The sequence below is a fragment of the Anolis sagrei genome, chromosome 4, assembly GCF_037176765.1.
Source record: "Anolis sagrei isolate rAnoSag1 chromosome 4, rAnoSag1.mat, whole genome shotgun sequence".
NCBI classification, from domain to species: Eukaryota; Metazoa; Chordata; class Lepidosauria; order Squamata; family Dactyloidae; genus Anolis; species Anolis sagrei.
Genome location: NC_090024.1, coordinates 223,481,808 through 223,502,505, shown reverse-complemented (window position 1 = coordinate 223,502,505; position 20,698 = coordinate 223,481,808). Strand labels below are relative to the sequence as shown.

Sequence of the window (20,698 nt, the reverse complement as noted above, 5' to 3'; positions counted from 1 at the left end):
GAAAGAACAAGGTCTTCTTTTGGAACAAATTGGATCATTCCAGCACTCGTAAACACTTTACTCAGTTAACCAAAGTCAAAAGAGCCATTGGGAAAAGTGTCATATTGAGATCCATTTTGTACATCACAAGTTTGTTTCCATTAATTTGTTGTGCCGTGACGGAATCAAAATCAGCCCACTAAGTTTACAGAATTCTACTTATTCAATAAATTTGCGGGACTTAGAGAGATAAATTTCCAGTGACCTGGGTCAAGGATGTGGAATGGAACCTGATCTTTTTACAAGCATTGAATAGAGTTTGACATGTTTTAGACCAGCGTTTCTCAACCTTCCTAATGCCACAACCCCTTATTACAGTTCCTCATGTTGTGGTGACCCCCAACCATAACATTATTTTTTTGCTACTTCATCACTGTAATTTTGTTACTGTTATGAATTGTAATGTAAATATCTGATATGCTGGATGTATATCAGATTCACTGGACCAAATTTGGCACAAATAACCAATACATCCAAATTTGAATACTGGTGGAGTTGGGGGTGTGTGATTTTGTTATTTGGGAGTTGTAGTTGCTGGGATTTATAGTTCACCTACAATCAGAGCACATTCTGAACACCACCAATGATAGAATTGGGACAAACTTCCCACACAGAAGCCCAATGACCAACAGAAAATACTGTGTTTTCTGATGGTATTTGGCAACCCCTCTAACACCCCGTCATGACCCCACAGGGGTCCCGATCCCCAGGTTGAGAAATGCTGTTTTATATTGAATATCAGATCTAAATTTACTGCTGTGCTACAATGTCCCCAAATGTGTATGAAATCAGACTTGCACCAACCACCAAGCCCATCTGCCCTTTGTTGAGAGTTAGTTATTGCTAGTACTCTCCTGGAAAAGGAGCAAAAATAAATATTTTATTAAAATCTTGACAGACCAAAAACTTGGCTTGATGCATCACAGTTGTGCAGACTTGATTTTTTTAATATGGTGTGTGTGTGTTTTTTTAACAAACATGCCATGGCACCTGTAGTATGAGGCTATGCTTAATCTGAATTTCTCCAATCTGCCTCTTTCCACTGATTGGATGATAGAGGGCCACTAGGTAAGACTAATCTACAAAACAAAGCTTTCAGCACTTACACACATAGGAAGGAATTTTCTAAAATGGTGATTATTGCACCTAAATCTACCCTCCACCTACTTCTTTCTCATATCTTCCTTCAGAAAATCTAACAGATCATTCCAATTCCTTTTGTGGTTACCATACCACCAATACCCACACCACATAGAGGCAGCCATTTTGGATACTAATGTTATCCTAAAGTTATTTCCATTCCGTACATACTATCACCACCACCCCAGCCACATCCTGATGGTGTCATTCTGCCCAAAAAAAAATTGCTGGCCTCCTCTGCTATTGCGAACCCTGTTTCCTCCCTGTACTTTCATGCTGCTTTGTAAATAGCAGGAACATATGAGACATATATCCACTGGTGGCAGTCCACATCTTTGGGTTAAAGCTACTACAATCCTTTACTATTGACTATGATGGCTGGAACATCTGAGTGCATGTTCAAAACATGCAGGGGTCAAAGATTTGCAATTTGAACACATCTCCCTCTATGAACTTACAAGAGCTGGGGAGGCCCTGCTCTCTGTCTCAACCTCTTCACAAGCGTGATTGGTTGGAACAAGAGACAGGGCCTTCTCAGTGGTGGCCCCTCAGCTGTGGAACCCATCCCTCCTGGTTTTTAGAAAAAAAGTTTAAGACTTGGCTTTTTTATGCAGCATTTGGTGAATAGGAAACTACGGAATGAGACTTCAATAGCTTGAATAATGGACTATGGATTTTGGAAAACAATTTGGACATGAGATCATGACCCAGCATTTTATATATGGTTTTAATCTGTTTGATAGATTGTTATGTGTTTTAATGGCTTATATGCTTAGATTGTTTATATTTTCATGACATGTGTTCCATTATTCACCTGTGCGGCATTGAATTTTTGCCGGATTTGTAAGTTCCCTCCCATGTCAAGAAAGATGGGGTAGAAATGAAGTAAATAAATAATAATAAATTTCTGCTCTACACTTTACCCTCGCACCAGCATTTTGCACTTACGCAAAATGTATACAGTCACACACACACACACACCCCAATCTCGGCAGGTTCTGCACCTGCAGATTCAGCCATAGCTTGAAAATATTCTGCCCAATACAAAAAAAAAAAAAAGGAAAAGAAAAAAGAAATCCAGAAAGCAAACCTTCAGTTTGCCATTTTCAAAAGTAACACTAATTTATTACACCATAGTAAATAATGGGATTCGAGCATCCATGGATTTTGGTGTCCATGAGGATCCTGGCACCAAACACCAGCGGATAGTGCCCAATGTATATTGCGATTAATTAATTAGCAGCTAAATTTAAATTAGTTTTTTATATGAACTTTACATGCATGGCAGGGGTTTGAGTCTGAAGGGTCTCTTCCAACTCTATGATTGTATGTATGTAAGGTGCACTTTTTGTATGAATGTAAACAACAACATATCCAGGTATATTTTGGATGGGAGAAATGCTTCCTTCCAACCAAGCATTCTTTATGTGTGTTAAATGAGAGAAGGATTTGATTAAAATAAGTAATACAAGGCTGTATGAACAGGTATGATGGCTACTGGTGTGCTGATTCCAGTTCCCATGTGCACTGATTATTGCATTTTTACATTAAGACATATAAAAGATGTCTTTTGGATGTAGCTCCAAACACCCCAAAACATAAAACAGCTATCGTATTGCATCAAGAGCCCTTTGAATTTCCTAATTCTTCAAAATAGACAGACTAGTGGGATTTTGTTCTATTAGCAAAATATTAAACATGAGATGTTGTTAGTTCATGAGCCATTAAGATTAGCCATCAACAAGAATGTTTTAGTTGAGAGTCACCATGTGAATAATACATTATTTTGATTGCTTGGAAAAACATCCTGTATGATGAAACCAAGGTTCAGTAGAGACTTACTTTTCTCATTTTAAAAATAAAGAGGCACATGAATGAATCTAAAGCTGAGGATCCTTTTGAAGAAAGCGGAGAGTATCAAAGGGGAGAATAGACTGTACTTTCAAGCACACAAATGTGGAGGTGAGAACAAGGAAGTCAGTGGGCAAACAACAACAACCTTGCAAAGGTATTAAAAACAAATCTGCCAACAGTGTCATCTCCACCCTACTGCCCATTTAAGGCAAAGCTAGGAAATTTAGATTTCTAATTACATAAATATATGCTCATTTGCTAGACTTATTTCAAGTAATACTTTATGGAACTGTGGCTGTTGCTTAATTTATCATACTTAATGATATCAACTGAGATATTCAAAAGTCTCAGGTTTTGGGCCTGAAATGTCAGGACCTCAGGTACTCCTGACTCTGTAACTTTGAGAATCTGGTGATTTGCAGTTTCTTTGTTCAAGGTGTGGCTTCTTTGTTTTTTGTCAGTTGTACTTAACTTTCCCTTAAGCATCTACAGAGCCAGCCCTGCCTTTGGGCAGAGTCAACTGCCTCACATCAGTTCTGTTCCTTCAACAGTATTGGAGCCCCCGGTGGCGCAGTGGGTTAAACCCCTGTGCCGGCAAGTACGAAATCTGAGGAGAGGCGGATGAGCTCCCTCTATCAGCTCCAGCTCCTCATGTGGAGACATGAGAGAAGCCTCCCACATGGATGATAAAAACATCAAACCATCCGGGCGTCCCCTGGGCAACATCCTTGCAGTCAGCCAATTCTCTCACACCAGAAGTGACTTGCAGTTTCTCAAGTCGCTCCTTACATGACAAAAAAACAACAACAGTGTTGATAATTAAGTTGCAAGTGCAACTAGTTTCTTTATGTGGAATGGAGAGGAATATCATCTTGCCCATCTCTGGCAGCTATTTCCTCTTCACCCTCTCCCCTGCCCCAATATATCCAGCCAGAGTCCCTGAGTTGGGGGACTTGCTGCTGGTGGAAGTGTTTGAAAGAATAATAAAGGCTCAAAGGCATTGATTAATTCATTGCAGTGGTGCAGTGGGTTAAACTCATGTGCTGGCAGGACTGAAGATTGACAAATCGGAGGTTTGACTCCAGGGAGAGCACAGATGAGCTCCCTCTGTCACCTCCAGCTCCCCATGAAGGGAAATGAAAGAAGCCTCCCACAAGGATGGTAAAACATCCGGGCATCCCCTTGGCAGTGTCCTTGCAGATGTTCAATTTTCTCATTCCAGAAGCAACTTGCAGTTTCTCAAGTCACTCCTGACACACACACAAAATTTACTGCTGCTCATCTTCCTTGGCAGCAGTCTTGATGGTTGCTGATATTCTAGTAAAGTAATGTATTGTTGAAAATGACTTTGCAAACCCTAAGTCATATTCCTGTGTTGGTTTTAGTAACTCTAGTTCAAGGAAATTCTTTGAAACCACTTTTTCCATCCCTGTGTGGGAAGCCATTTTTGTGTATTGACGTTAAAACATGTTCGCAGTTCCTTTGAGCGGAGTAAAACATGAATCTCTTGTTCCAGTGGACGTTTTCCACTTCATCTTCCCATAAACGCTTTATTGATGTAAATGTGTGCCTGCATCTTAAGTGATTGTGGGTGTAGAAACACTGTGTGTACTTGTACAATGTGTTCATGATCATTAATATGAAGTTTCCTCTTTTAGTTTTTAATATAGTGTATTATTTTAACCTGGATTTTGCTTGTTTATCTTCAAAAGTATGTTGTCAAGTTGTATTTAGTATCTTCAAAGAAAATCTTTTTTTAAACCCGGTCAACGGGTTAATTTTTGGCTACAATATATTTCATTGTGCTGCTTTTCAAAATCCTCTGCTTTGTGTCATTAAGATTACAATGTATCATTGGAACCCAAACAATCACAAAAGCCGAGTTCACCGAATCATGGAAAAGGAGTAAATTTTGGAGAGGGGAGTAGGGATGGGAATTGAGAAGTGGGTAACAAGGGACAATATGTTTTACAATCAGCAAAATTTACTGAAGAGGGTATGCTTGTTGTATAAATGAAAACACTGGTAATCTAGGGATGCCAACATGCAGGGAAGTGTAGTAGTTAAGAGCATTGGACTAGCTAGTGATGTTATTGATCTAATTGCATTGGCAAATTAATCTACTTTGCAAAATTGTTTTGAGGATACAGTGAGGTAGAGGCAAAAGCCATTATGTACACTGGAGAAAGAGCAGGTTAAAGATAAAATCTACAATATGATTAAGTTGGCAAATTTGTGACAGCCCTCACTCATTGAAACTGAGATGCCTCAAAATATGAGAGGGCAACTAAAATGATCAAGGGTCTGGAGAACAAGCCCTATGAGAAGCAGCTTAAAGAGCTGTATATGTTTAGAAGATAAGACTGAGAGGAGACATGATAGCCATGTATAAATATGTGAGGGGAAGTCGTAGGGAGGAGGGAGCAAGCTTGTTTTCAGCTGCCCTGGAGACAAGGATGCGGAACAATAGCTTCAAACTACAGGAAAGGAGATTCCACCTGAACATTAGGAAGAACTTTCTGTGACAGCTGTTCAGCAGTGGAACTCTCTACCCCGAAGTGTGGGGGAGGCTCCTTCTATGGAGGCTTTTAAACAGAGGCTGGAGGGCCATCTGTTGTGAGTGCTTTGAATGTGATTTTCCTGCTTCTTGGAAGGGGGTTAGACTGGATGGCCCACGAGATCTCTTCCAACTATATGATTCTAAATATAATAGCATGAAGCAGCTTACAACTCTAAAATGTTTGAAGACCTTTTACAGTGTAATTAAATTAAGTCCCGACAGTGTTGATAGAAAAGCCATGTCCTGCCACTGAAAACAAACCCATATTGGCACTAATTTATTTTATTTATTTATTTCGTGGTTTTATATACTGACCCTCTCACCTTCAAAGAGGGATTCGGACCGGTTCACAACATGTGTTAACATACAAAAAATATACAATAACAATACAATGCCACTTCATTACACGATTAAAATATCAGCACCATACACATTAAAACATTATCATCCCAGTTAAAAGAGCCAAATCGTCCGACACCATCACAATCCCATTCATCATCCTCCTTTCATGTGGGCAAAGAATTAAATCAGTTGTCAAATGCCGCGTTCCACAACCAGGTCTTTGTTAGTTTCCTGAACGTCATGAGGGAGGGGGCAGTTCTGATCTCTAATGGCAGGGAGTTCCAAAGTCGAGGGGCCACCATCGAGAAGGCCCTGTCCCTCGTCCCCACCAGCCGTGCTTGTGCAGGCGGAGGGACTGAGAGCAGGGCCCCTCCAGACGATCTTAGTGGTCTTGATGGTTCGTAGGGAAGAATACGTTCGGAGAGGTAAACAGGGCCAGAGTCGTGTAGGGCTTTATAGGTTAACACCAGCACTTTGAATTGTGCTCGGAAGCTAATCGGCAGCCAGTGGAGTTCGAGTAACAGCGGAGTGGTGTGCTCCCTGTACCCAGCACCCGTTAGTAATCTGGCTGCCGCGCGTTGTACTTGCTGCAGCTTCCGGGCAGTCTTCAGAGGCAACCCCACATAGAGAGCGTTGCAGTAATCTAAGCGAGATGTAACCAAAGTGTGTACTACCATGGCCAAGTCAGCCCTCCCAAGGTATGGACGCAGCTGGCGCACAAGTTTTAATTGTGCGATTGCTCCCCTGACCACCGCTGAAACCTGGGGTTCCAGGCTCAGCGATGCATCCAGGAGAACTCCCAGACTGTGTACCTGTGCTTTTAGGGGGAGTGTGACCCCGTTCAGCACAGGCTGTAACCCCGTACCCTGTTTGGTCTTACGACTGACCAGGAGTACCTCTGTCTTGTCTGGATTTAGTTTCAATCTGTTGTCCCTCATCCAGTCCGTGACAGCGGCCAAGCACCGGTTCATGACCTGAACAGCCTCCTTAGTGGCAGGTGGAAAAGAGTGATAGAGTTGGACATCATCTGCGTACAGATGACATCGCACCCCAAAACTCTGCTGTCCAAGTGGAGAGCATTCCACAACTGGGGTGCAAATGTTATGGCCCTGTCTCATATCCCCCATACGTATTGCCCTTACTAGTGGGACACAGAAGTGGGCCCCACCTGGAGACATCACACCTCCTTCATATTCTCCTTCAAGCCTGTAAGGATACTTTAGCATGTGGGTGGTGCTATTTCAGCCGTACCAAAAGGAGTACTTGGAAATCTAAACATCAAAAATGAAAGGAATGGTGAAAGAGCTGGCATCTATATGTTATTGAGTTTCACAAAACAAAGGGAACATGTTTGACCGACAATACTGAGAACAATTATGGAATCCTTGGTAAAATGAAATGTACCAGTGCCTGCAAAGCTGAGTGGAGCAGGCGAAGAAATGCTACCCGCAACCAGGCATGGGAGTTGGATTCTGTGGCCTCTTCCAACTCTCTATGTTTCTGTAATTCTTAAAAATAATTTCTTAATTTTACCTTGCTCTGAGAATGGTACCTTTAACTAACATTTCTGTCTCAATTTCTGAACAGGAAAGTGTGTTTAATGTGTGCCTGAGTGACAAGCTTTAAGCAATTCTGGTTGTGTTTTAATAACAAGCTTTCAGTAATTCTGTTTGGTTCTTCAGGCATAGTCACCAGAGACCATCTTTAGGTGTCAAGTGTTGGTCCAGAAACCTCAGAGTCTGGGATGATTTGGACCTGGTTCACCTAGGGAATATGCAGTGCAATGTCATATTGATTGCTGGCCGCCAAACATTTTCATGTCCTCTTCCTATGCATGGCAAGGGTTGTGATTTTATTGTCTTTTGACTTATCAAAGACTAGTAATTGTGTGTCAATACCAATCTTGTTTGTATTTACGGAGATCCAACAGACATTTGCCTCCATACTTATGTAGGGGATACAAAAGTTTCTTCCAGCATTTCCCCTTTGAAATACATTCGTCTTGGCTCTCTATTTTCATGCAAAACCCCTAATTTCAGTTATACAGTATTATTTGCAGAATCAGAAAAACAATATGAGGAAACATGAATGACTTACACTTCCTTGTGCTGCACACTGTGTTGCATAGAAGCTATGGAGCAAAGTACTTTATGCTGATGTAGTGTATCAGTGTTTGAGCGTACCTCTCTTAAAAGGGATGGGCAACTGCAGAGTTTGGTAATCCATTGGCCTCCCAATGGATCACCATTGGAGGGCAGCAACCACCACCATCCCTCCTGAAATTTGTTTACCTTCTGTTATTGCCCTTGCCATCTGAAAGATTTTTCTGATCTTTTCTTAAAGCTGTCTAAAGTAGTAGACATCAGTGCATGTTGTGGCAGTGAGTTCCACAAACTTAGCTATGTATGTATAAAGCAGTGCTTTGTTTCTTTCCGACTGGTTTTACTAATGAACTAAGTTGTATTACTTATTTGTATTCTATATTTTCACTGGTTTAGGACTAAAGGCAGCTTACAACAGTTAAAAAAGACATAGCTAAAAATATATATGTGACAAATACAAAAGTTAAAATATAATTAAACTGTTCATAAAATTAGAACCATAACTATTAAAACAACAAATAAACAAAACGCAAATAGACAGTACCGCACAGTTCTTCTAGCCCCAGGCTCTCTGAGCAGTAAGTCTTCAAAGATTTGACATTTTTAAAAAAAATCAAAGTCTTAACTTGCCTGAAGAAAGATAGCAAAGAGAACATCAGTCTAACATCTCTTGAAAGGAAGTTCCAGAGCCTGGGAACAACCACTGGGAAAGTCCTCACCCGTGTTACCATCAAATTTGCCTGTGAAGGTGGAGATGCAAAGAGGAGACAATTAGCAAAGAATCTTTGTCACTCAGCCCAGAGAAGGAGATAGTTTTTTGGTTAATGTAACAGAACCAACAACCTCTTCTACTCTCTCAGTGCTTCTTTGAGGGAAATCCCAAAGAACTATCATCACCACTATTTTCCCGCCCAAGCATTAAAAAGGCTAGTGTGTATATGGAATAGGGGTCAGTACTTCTTTTAGATTTTCCCAGGATGAATCTAGCTCTTCCCTTTTGCCACTCTACTCAGAGATGGCAATACTTCCTTTCCTGAAAAGTGTTAAGGTACAGTACTTACACTGGCCTCTGGATAAGTTGACTCAGTTTTTGAGAGGGTTGCTGTTTTGACGAAACGGTTTAGACTTATACATGAGCATACTGGTAGTCCCCAAGTTATGCACAAGATAGGTTCTGTATGTTTGTTCTTAAGTTGAGAACTTGTATGTAAGTTGGAATGGGTACATTGTTTAAGTGTAACACCATCCATATATATATATATATATATATATAGAGAGAGAGAGAGAGAGAGAGAGAGAGAGAGAGCTTTGGATAGCACAGGGAAGGGTTAACACCCCTGTGGTGTTTGTTTTGCTGTCTGTGACCCGCATCAGAAGATTTCACCTCACTTTATGTCCCTGGGATAATTGAATTTTGGGGAAAAATGGCTTGTTGTGGAAACAAGGATTGGTGCTAGAGCTTCAATTGAGACACCTTTCCCCCAAGATAACTCTTTCAGGAGTGAATTTCCCTTCCTAGGGGGCAGATTTCTCTCACCTCCTGTTGTCTTAACTATGAGTCATTTGTAAGTCAGTGACTGCTTGTATACAGTATACTCCTGTTAGTGTCATCATTCTGAGATCTCTTTCTCTTTCTAATGCCTTTTTAGGGAGTCCACAAGACGTCCCAGGAGACAGAGGTGACGAAATGAGTTCCAAAAGGTTCCGGATAGATGAAACCAACATCTGTGAAAAGTGCTGTGCAGAGTTCTTTGATCTCTCTGAGTTTCTAGAGCATAAGAGAAATTGCACTAAAACACCCCCAGTCCTAATTATGAATGACAGTGAGGGATCAATGCCCTTGGAAGGCCTCTCTGAAAGCTCTTCAGGAACTTTCTCAAGCAATCGGACAAACAGTGGGACAGCCAAGGAGAATCAAACAAAGAGTTACTCTAGTTCTATGGAAAAGAGAGAAGGGAAAGTTGAAACTGAACCAGTAGGAGGAATGTATCCAAAGACAGAGCTACCAGCTGCTCCTGCAGCCCATGGACTGAGCTATCTCCCCAAAACCAAAGTACCAAACACTAATGTGACTTTGCAGACTATCCGTGGAACTAAAGTAGCAGTCAACCAATGTACCTCAGAAATGGTTCCTCCGTCAACGGTTGGCCCTAATGCTATTCCAATGATCCTTGAGCAGCTTCTGTGTCTGCAGCAGCAGCAACTCCAGCAGCTCCAGCTCACAGAGCAAATCCGAATTCAAATTGCCATGATGGCCCCTCATGTCCTGCATCCCTCACTAGCTACTGCTGCTACAGACCCCCTCAAAGCTTTAGGTGCTCACATGTCCCAACAACTGTCAGCTGCTGTTGCTTTAATTGGACAGAAAGCTGGGAACCAAAGCCTATCCCTGGAATCCTTGAAGCAAGGCAAACTACCTCATTCAAATGCTGGCATTCCAGCTACCATTTCCATGGCCAGTGGATTGATGGCATCACCTGGCATCTCTTTGAAGCCTGATGCAAGTAGAGGCCTATCAAACTCTGTGTCCCGTTTCCCGAGCCCTTTGCTACCTCAATCATCTGGCTCGGTCATCTTCCAAAATCCTCTTTCAGCCATCTCTTCGGTAGTTGATCCCTCAAAAAAAGGAAAAGGGAAGGTGCCAAATGTTAATGTGTCTGAAACCAAACCAGTCATGGAAGAGGCCTTCTTCAAACACAAATGTAAGTTCTGTGGCAAGGTCTTTGGCAATGACAGTGCTCTACAAATCCATCTCCGTTCCCATACTGGTGAAAGGCCCTACAAGTGCAACATTTGTGGCAATCGGTTTACAACCAAAGGGAATCTTAAAGTGCATTTCCAGAGACATAAAGATAAATTTCCTGACATCAAAATGAATCCTCATCCTGTACCTGAAGAATTAGACAACATACCCACAAGCAGTGGTATACCCCATGGAATGTCTGTTCCACTGGATGAATCAAACTTTATTGTGGATACCAAACCTATAATTAATGCACTGCCTACCTCTTTAGGCTTACCTCAAAATAATTCCAACTTAGTAGGGGGCAGAGATGTTTTCACCGGTGCACCTCTAGGTGATCTTCATCCTAGGCCTTCTCCAGAAAGTGAAGGAGGTTCCTCATCGGGTGTAGCCAGTCAAGAATCCGGAACTGAGCAGAATAGGAATTCCCCACAAACTGCCTGCAGCTTGAGTGCTTTCCAGGGAGGCAGAGCTAGTGAGCAAGGTTCTGAAACAACAAAGCTCCAGCAGTTGGTGGAGAACATTGACAAGTCAGCATCAGATCCCAATGAGTGCTTAATCTGCCACCGAGTTCTCAGCTGTCAGAGCTCCCTCAAAATGCATTACCGCACTCATACAGGCGAGAGGCCATTCAAGTGCAAGATCTGTGGTCGTGCCTTCTCAACCAAAGGCAACCTTAAGACACATTATGGGGTACACCGTGCAAACACCCCGTTGAAAATGCAGCACTCCTGCCCCATTTGCCAGAAGAAGTTTACCAATGCAGTGGTTTTGCAGCAACACATCCGTATGCATATGGGAGGACAAATTCCCAATACACCAATCCCAGAAAACACACATGACAATACTGATGTGGATGTTACTGCAGTGGAAAAAAATGGAGATCCATGTTGTTCAGAAAGTAACGAAGAGTTTATGGATGTGGAAGAAGACCTGGAGTCTCAGGATGGGCCAAGCCAATCTTCTAAACCACTTACCTCATGCAATTCTCAAGCTGATCCTTCAAGCTCTGTTTTTTCCAGTAATTCAGTGTTAGAAAACCAAATGAAGGTTGTGAGCTCAGCTTTGACTTTACAGCGGCAAAGCAGCCTGAAATCAAGTGATAATGGTTCTGCAGAAAGTGATGGTATGACCAATGACACATCCTCCGTGGCAGGTGATCCAGAGTATCAAAATGGTAGCCGTAGTCCTGTTGCCTCTGAATCAGCTTCCTTCCTAACACTCTCTCCAGCCAACAGCCAGGCAGAGAGCATCAGATCAAAGTCTCCAGGTTGCAACATCCAAGAAGATGGTGTGGTTGGAAGTAAGATAGAGGGCACTGAAATCAATTCCATGGAAAGAGATCGTGCTTTGGATCTGACCTATGGCAATTTTGGCCGAAAAATTATCAAGGAGGAACCCGGATTACATTTCCCAAATGGGGAGTATGGTGAGTTCACTTACAGATAATAAAAAGTACTTACTACCATAGATTCTAATCTAAATTAGTGAGTGGAGATTAGGGTTTGAAAGCTAGCTGTTTATACCAAGTGAGCTACCTTCTTAGTGTAAGCCTCAGTAACCTCCTGTCAATGGGTCAAATGCAGACCTATGGTTTTCAACTAGACTTCCAATCTCCCTCCCGTATATTTATATTTTATTGTTTTTTCCAGATTGGGTCTCAAGGCAGCTTACAAAAGACAAAAGCTTAAAATCCCTAGGCCACAACATCTGTATGCAGACAGAGTTTTTTTACAGGCCCCAGTGTGTGTGTGTCGGTCAATCCTGTGTCCCTCAACTCCAAAACTAATTTAAGCAAATTGCACAAACCTCTGATGATGTATGCTTGAATGGATAAATGGTGCAACTCTTAATATTGTTAGGTATGCACCTGTAATTCATTTTGCCTCTGGCCATGCCTAATTTTTGGATCTGGACCTCCACCACATTTTGATCAAGGCAAAATAGACAGTGATAGAAAAGTAGTTCTCTTGCCCCAGTGTTAGACCCTAGGCCAGTGGTTCTCAACCTGTGGGTCCCCAGGTGTTTTGGCCTACAAATCCCAGAAATCCCAGCCAGTTTACCAGCTGTTGGGATTTCTGGGAGTTGAAGGCCAAAACATCTGGGGACACACAGGTTGAGAACCACTGCCCTAGGCATTCTGTGGTATCCAAACAGAATCTTGCAGCTCCTCCTGCAAACACTGTCAAATTTACAAACAATGCACACACTCTTTGTGTACTTTGCTGTGTAAAATATAAGTGTAATTGATGCTTTCAGTACATCAGCAAGCCTGATTAAAATGCCTTGTTTACAAATCTGTGGATGAAACACAAATAGAATATAAGAACTGTTGTGCCCAGCTGCAGTGAGAATAGAACATTCTGTTTGGTGGGGCAGCCCAGTCCCTTCAGGAAGTGTAGCCTTGTAAACTGGCAGGTGTACTCAACTGCAGGCCTTCAACTTGGCCAGTGTTATTTGGGAAGGAAAAGAAATGGAATTCAAACCATGTGAAGTGTATTAAGTGGAGAAGGCTGCTCTAGTATCTGGTTCAAAGATATACTGTCTCTGAAAAATGGAACCTTCTTGTTCTATTGATACATAGGGATTCAAAAATGTGGCCAAATTTGCATAGCATGTGTGTGTGTGTGCTTTCAAGTCTCATCCATGCACTTTGTAAAGTTTTGCTAGGTACAGCATTCTCAAAAGGAGTTTGCCCTTCTCTTCTTCTGAAATACAACCTACAGTGCTTGGTATTCCCTAGTTGTCTACCAATACAAGTCCTAATCAGGCCTGTTTAGGTTCAAGGATTAGGTGGGATGGCATGGGAAATTTCTGGAAGTGGAGGGCCACCAAACTTCTACCCTTCAAGCCACAAAATTGGCTACTCCACCCCTCAAACCAACACTTTTTGCTTTCATGGCATTGGATATTGGTGACATGGCAGCTGCAAAATGAATGGGACTGCATGCAACTGATGAGATGCAACCCCCCCCCCCCCACCACCACCACTACAAACACACACACATTGAAAGGGAGAATATAGGACAGTCTCTTAGCAGCTGATATATTGCTATATGTCATCAGTTAGCTATGTATATTCAGTCTTCCATATCCACAAATTTAACAATCTACAACTTCAAAGTAATAAAAACATTTTAAATGCAAACTTTGATCCCCCCCCCAAAGGACACAATTTTTCTACTCTATTATATAATGGGGCATGACTTCCATGGATTGTGATACTCACAGTGATACCTAGAGCCCACTGTATGACACATAGTCTAATTAAATTAGTATAGGCCTGCTGTTTACAGTATTGCTATAAAATTTATTGAGAGCCAGCATGGGGTTATGGTTTCAGTGCCTGTCTAGACCTGCAAGAGACAATTGTTTGAATCCAAACTGAGCTATGGAAACCCACTGGGTGACCATGGGCAAAACATATTTTCTCAGCCTAAGAAAAAGGCAATGGCAAACCTGCAAATAAACAAGAAAATCCTGCAGTAGGATCACCATAGGTTAGAGTAGACTTGAAGGCACATAAAAACAAAGAAATATAAGAACATTGATGGGGGCAGGTAGATTATACACCACCAACACTTAGCATTTGTAAAATCCAGAAAATGCTATGGATAGAGTTTCCAGGGTGTGAATTTTCTTTTGGTGCCCTCTGCATCTCCAGTCCTGCAAACTGACTCTTGCTGGACAGTTACTGAGCGTCTTTGTCTTCCTTTGGTGTAATTTCATGAAGCCTCTTTCAGCTACAAAGGAAGGAAAGGCTAACTCCATCTGAACAAATCTTGCCAAGAAAATCCCATGATAGAGTCCTGCTTTAGGGTTGCCATGTGAGAAATTACTTGAAGGCACATACACAAATATCCCAGGTGGTTTGCACATCTTGGTTTCCTCCTTTCCAGTCTTTTCCTTTCCCACACATCTTTTTCAGCATTTCTTTCTAGACAGTACCAGCCCAAACTCAGCCAAAATGCCATATCTTTGTAGATCAATACTAGATCTTGAAACAGTCCCTCAGCCAGCATAGCCACCGACTTTGTGTTTATGTATTTCTTCACCTTTTGGTCCATTATGGCTTTCCCATGACCTCATGCAGTTACTTCCATTATGAGGTTGTCAGAGTGAAAATTGAATGTGTCTATTGAACATTTAATTGTATAAGATAAAGTTTCAGCTTATGCCACCTGTTACTGCATTACATGGTAGCACTACTATTAAAAGTTCAGGACAATCCTACTGTTCTCCAGTGAGGTCTTATGCTGGAGTATTCTTTGTGGATTCCTTCATTTGTTACAGAACTTACATCTTGAGATTTTTTCAATCCAGTGTATTCCATGCATTAAGTTTTAACAGTGGCATAATCTACTGAAAGCCACCCTGGCTGGATTCTTTACCGAACAAGCACTATAAGGATTTTTCTTCACTGGTATCTTTACATCAGGAGAAACAAACCACCCCTTTTCCAGCAAGAAAAAGGGCATTCTGCAGAGTCTGTAGGGGACAAAGGCAAAATTAGCCTCGAAAAGGGCTACAAGCTCGTGCAGCATACCTATGTGCAGTGTAGAAGTAGTCCACTACAAACCAATTTGTGGAGATATCTCACTACATAAATATTCCCACTTCCCCAAAGTGCAATACTAACTTTATTTACATGTTGTTGAACTGCAAATTCCAGTAGACCTAGGCAATTATGAAGCATCCTGGAGATTGCAGTCCAACAAAATCTGGGAAACCAGATGATTCCTATCACTGAGTGCAGAAGAGGTGTGAGGCAAAACATCAAAAGTTTATTTTAAAACACAATCACAATCAAATCATCACATACCAGAAGTGTATACAGTTTGGGCTTCTAAAAACTTAAATACATGCAGAGGCACTCGTTTGAAATGGAGTTTTGCTTTCCATGCTGTCCTTGTTTTTTTTTTCTCTCTCCCTTGTCCCTTCTGATGAGAGAGGTGCTGGAAACAATACCAAAAAAAGTTTTTGGTTCCGAGGTGCTCATGCCACACCCATAGGCTGCTTTTCCAGATGAATCCTAGCTCTCTCCATTATCTCCAACCTAAGCATATGATTGTATGACTTGATTGTATTTGCCTATCTATGTAAAGCTTTCATGATAAAGCTGATGTTAACAAAGTAGCTGGGTTTACCAATGCACAGAAAACCCATGTAAGATCTGGTGTGATCTGTGAACCCAATGTCCCTTTTATCTTCCTTCAGGCCGAAGCAATGTCCCCACAGCTTTTGTCAGAGCACCACCAGCTCTCATAAAAATGGAAATGCCAAATGATCGCCCTATTAGCACCAGCCATTTTATTAGCCCTCCTGTGTTGTCGCCTGGTGTGCCTCCCCTTCTGGTGCCACTTCCTCGCCGTACTGCTAAGCAACACATATGTGGAACATGTGGAAAGAACTTCTCATCAGCAAGCGCTCTTCAGATCCATGAGCGGACTCACACAGGGGAAAAGCCATTTGTATGCACCATCTGTGGAAGGGCTTTTACCACTAAAGGAAACCTTAAGGTGAGCAAATACAAGGCAGTGATTTGTACATTTATCTGCCTTCTGTCAGCTTTACAGCTAACTACAGGATAGGGAGAGGAGCACCTCTGTTAAGCTCCATTGCCTTTTCCATCCTTGAGAAGAATGACGAAGGCAAACTGAAATCTTCTCCAAAGCCACACTTGAATTATCTGGGATTCTCCTTCATAATATTAGATAATGTGGTTATCCAGTGAAACTACATGGTAGGAAGCTGTTGGATAAAAAGCAAGTATTTTTTTTTGCAACAATCCTTCTGATTTTGTGGACACCAGAAGAACGGATACATTAGGGGCAATAGTCTGACATCACCCCCTGTCCATAAATGTATTAAAAGGGCTTGTGTTGAACATATAACTTAAAAATCTCCCATGGTCTTACATGAGTTTACCAAATGGTATGTTTACAATGATGTAAATCAGGATTGGTGAACATTTGACTCTAGTTCTTTTTGGAGTAAATCTCCAACCAGCCTCAATCAGTGGTGAGGGATAATGGTGGACAGTTTGCTATTCCTGCTGTGAGTCTTTCTGGAAGAAAAAAATAACACAGATAATATGCAATATTTATAAGTGTGTGTTTCTCTAAAAACTCACCAGTGCCTTTTTTCTGTGTCACTTCTGTATACTCTTTTTGCTGCACATATGATTTGGGAAAAACAAACCAAGTAATTCACCTAGTAAACAAAAACATTGTGAATCTTCTAGACCACTTGAAAGTGTCTTCCTAAATGTTTATCAGGATAGACACTATCTACTTTTCTTATGATTTCTGTTTCGGTGATGAAATTTGTAGATCTTTGTTTTTTTCAACATGCCCGGGAGCTGGTACAGCAAACTAATCTGCTTTCTCTTTTTCTTTCTGTTTTACTTTTTGCACCTGCTCAGTAAGTGATTCTCAAGGCAGCTGCTGTTTACCTTGCCTGTTGTATGTAGGCACCCACAGCTTACAGTGGAATCACCTAGAGTAGAATCCATTGTTGCCCAAGTCAGAGGCATTGTTAACTCTATTATAGGCTTATCATATTTCTCCCTCCCAGACAGACTGTAATGTAAGCTAACCTCAAAGTTTCAGTTGAAGTTTTCCCAAAGACTCCATGGGAAACCTAGGAACTAAGCAGGTATTCAAATCTTTTTATTCAAAATCTAAATGCTTTATGCATGGCTCCCTTTTTGCGTTATTGACCAATCATTGCAAGGTAGATTTATTTTTATTTAAATCAGTCAATAATTGAATCACCATCTCCCTCTCTGATGCCATTTTTCTAACAGGTCCATGTTGGAACCCATATGTGGAATAACTCCGCCCGACGTGGAAGAAGACTCTCAATTGATAACCCCATGGCACTGCTCAGTACCGATCCAAAGAAGGTGCCAGAGATCTTTCCCAAGGATGTTGTGCCTCCATCAATCAATCTCGATCCTACAGCATGGAACCAATATGCTGCTGTGCTCAGTAATGGCTTGGCCATGAAAACCAACGAGATCTCTGTGATCCAAAGTGGAGGCATCCCTTCCCTCCCAACCACAATTGGGGGAGGCCCAGCAATCAATGTCGCAGTGAATTCTTCCACAAGTTCCAAAATGGATGGTTCCCAGTCTGCTATTGTCTCAGAGATGGAGAAGCCCAGTAGCACTGCTGCAGACGATATGCCAAAACACCAGTTTCCTCACTTTATGGAGGAAAACAAAATTGCTGTTAATTGAAAACCAGAAAACTTAGAGAGAAGGCAGAAGATTTTTTAAAAAAATAAAAAACTATAGAAGCATATATATAAATATATATTTTTAAGAGATTACACCTCAAGTATCCTTATTTTCGTATTGACGTGCAAATGATTCTATGGTTGTCTTTGTAAGAGTTGCCCAGAGTACAATCATGTTCCTGCTTTGCAGAAAACAAAAGAAAAGCCAGTGTAGGATTCTTCTGTGTTTGGAAAGATGCGGGTCTTGCAAAGTAGTTCTCACATGAATGACTTTAATCTGTAAAACCTGAGACGTTTTGCAACATGAAGTTCCAAAGGTTGTAACAGTTACCTCTTTTGTTTTTGTTTTGTTGCTTGTGTAAAAACCATTTGTGGCTTTGAGGAGAGTGGACTCAAATCTGTTGGTCATTAAGGGGATGTGGCACTCCTGGAATTCATGACTGATAATGTGGAAGCTTATTATGCGGGTAAATATCTTAGAATGCCACCCTTTTAGAGTAGAATCTATTTTTGTTTGTTTCAGTTTTTTTTAAAGAAAAGGTATGGTTTTGAATGTAATACTGCTCTAATGCCGGTTGGACACAAGTCTGGTTTATTCAGATGAATGCAGTTTAAAAGCATATTCACATTTTTTAAACTGGCACTCTCAGTTGCCCATGATAAATCCTAAATAACAGGTGTTGATGTCTGCTGCTTATTTAAATACTACATGGACATGTGCCGTGGGGTGTGCCATCTCTGCATAACAGTGCCAGAATCCTGAGTTTTCTCTGCAGTGGTTTCCCTGCACTACACACAAAGGAACATGGGTCATGCATCAAAAGGGACTCAACACCAGGATGCATGAAAAAAGCGTGGGAAAAGATATTTTTGTAAATACTGTTGAAAGGGAAACAAATCCTTGGGAAGTGTTTTTGTTTTTAACTTTTCTGCCAAGAATCTCAGGTGACTGTGTTTTGAAAATATTTCCTTTAGGGAAGAGGTGAACTTTCCTCCGTTGGAGCATTTTGGATCTTCATGGAGTTCCCTTTCCCACCCTCCATCCTTAAGATATGAGTTTTTCTCAACTGGGTATTTGATAGAAAAGACATGTTTTGTGGGTGTTCTGTTCTTTTGTTCTAACATTTTCACTTTAGATATTTGGGCTACAATCCACCCAGATGTTTACCTGTACCAAGCTCCATGTTCTAGTGCAGCGCATCTGACTCATTTCAATGGAATTTGCTCATGAGAAATTCTTGTGAGGGGCCTAACTTTCCTTTTGGACTGTTTGCATTAGGGGCGACCAAAATGAAACCCTGATTGTGTTGTATTGTATGAAGGTTACTGGGACAGCCCTCTGGATTCTTAAGTTATCTACCTCATTATTATTATTATTATTATTGTTATTGTTATTACTATTTTGTTCTTTTGTAGTGCTGAGTGTCTATTTTTCTATAAAATAACCACTGTATTGTACTTGAGATCCAAGCAGAGGCTACTGTGCACTATTTGAACCAAAACATGATATACTGGTAAGGATATATGAATATGTTATGCTGTGTATGTTTGTGTGTGTGTATCAGAGGGTTGTTTTGTGTTTGCTCTCCCACACCTTTCTTCTTTATAGCTGCAGGATCTCCCAGTGTGTTGATATAAAGCTACATTGGAAAATGTAGCTAAGCATTTGGTATTAAAAGGACTTGAAGAAAAATGTGGCTTTTGTTCTCACTTCAAAGTCCAGCTTTGCTCATGTGGAAGGCCCATGAAACTATGGATTTAATTTGTATTATTTTTAAAACCACCTTGCTTGTGTAATGCTGTTGCACCTGTATTATTTGTGTGTATGTGTGTCCACTTGTTTTATTATTTGATTTTGCTTAGGATCAATTTTTGCCAAGTTGTGCCTTTCCTGCTGGACTTTGTAAAGTAAGAATACAATCTGTTTACACTGTAAAGTGGATCTTGTTACATGGAACATGCCAAAGGTGCATCCCAAGTGTCGTGTCTACATTGTGAATGTATGGGCTTTGTAAGCAAGTTCTGTGTAGTTTGGTTTTCTTTTTTTGGTTTTATTTTTTGTTTTTGGACGATCTACTGATGCATTTCTGTTAATGATATGAGAATAAATCCGGGATGAGTTTTTCACACTGATGCATGTAACTTTCATTTTTGCTGCATTGCTTTGCCATAGCTTACAAGGTGCATTATAAACGGTGCTGTATTCTGGGCTTACAAAATGTGTGCACAGCCTGCTAGAGGTCTACTGATAGTGTAGATCAGCAGTTCTCAAAGGGTGCTCCATGGAACCCTTGGGGTTCTGTAAAGCATACTGAGGGACTCCGTGGTTTCCTCCTCCTTCTCTTCCCCTCCAAGCTTTCCCCTCCTTTTTCCTGCTACCCCCTCTCCCCCACCTTCCTAGCTGCCAAAAGCCTTTTCCGCCACCTCCCTCATCGCAAAAAAGTCTTTTTTCCTTGCCTCCCTTGCTGCCGAGGTCTTCCCCCCCCCCCCCTCACCTTGCTTGCTTCCAAAACCCTATTTCCCTCCCACCACTCAGTGGGTGTTTTGATTGTGCTTTTCCTACATGGCAGAATGGGGTTGGATTGGATGGTCCTTGGACATCCACTAAAATACTGTTAAGTGTGTGTTGGTCAAGAGGTTGGCCCATACCTGAGAGGAGGGGGGAGATAAAATATG

The 20,698-nt window shown here is 41.3% G+C and overlaps 1 protein-coding gene across 1 annotated transcript in view; it reads left to right on the top strand.

Moving 5' to 3' along the window:
• The window catches only part of SALL4 (spalt like transcription factor 4), a 30,887-nt gene extending 10,738 nt beyond the window's left edge, over positions 1–20,149 (top strand). The window contains exons 2-4 of the mRNA XM_060772098.2: positions 9,687–12,209; positions 15,998–16,299; positions 17,589–20,149. Coding sequence (XP_060628081.2) covers positions 9,687–12,209; positions 15,998–16,299; positions 17,589–18,023 — 3,260 coding nt within the window. The 3' untranslated portion in view covers positions 18,024–20,149. The remainder of the gene's footprint in view (positions 1–9,686; positions 12,210–15,997; positions 16,300–17,588) is intronic.
• Positions 20,150–20,698: the final 549 nt, after the last annotated feature.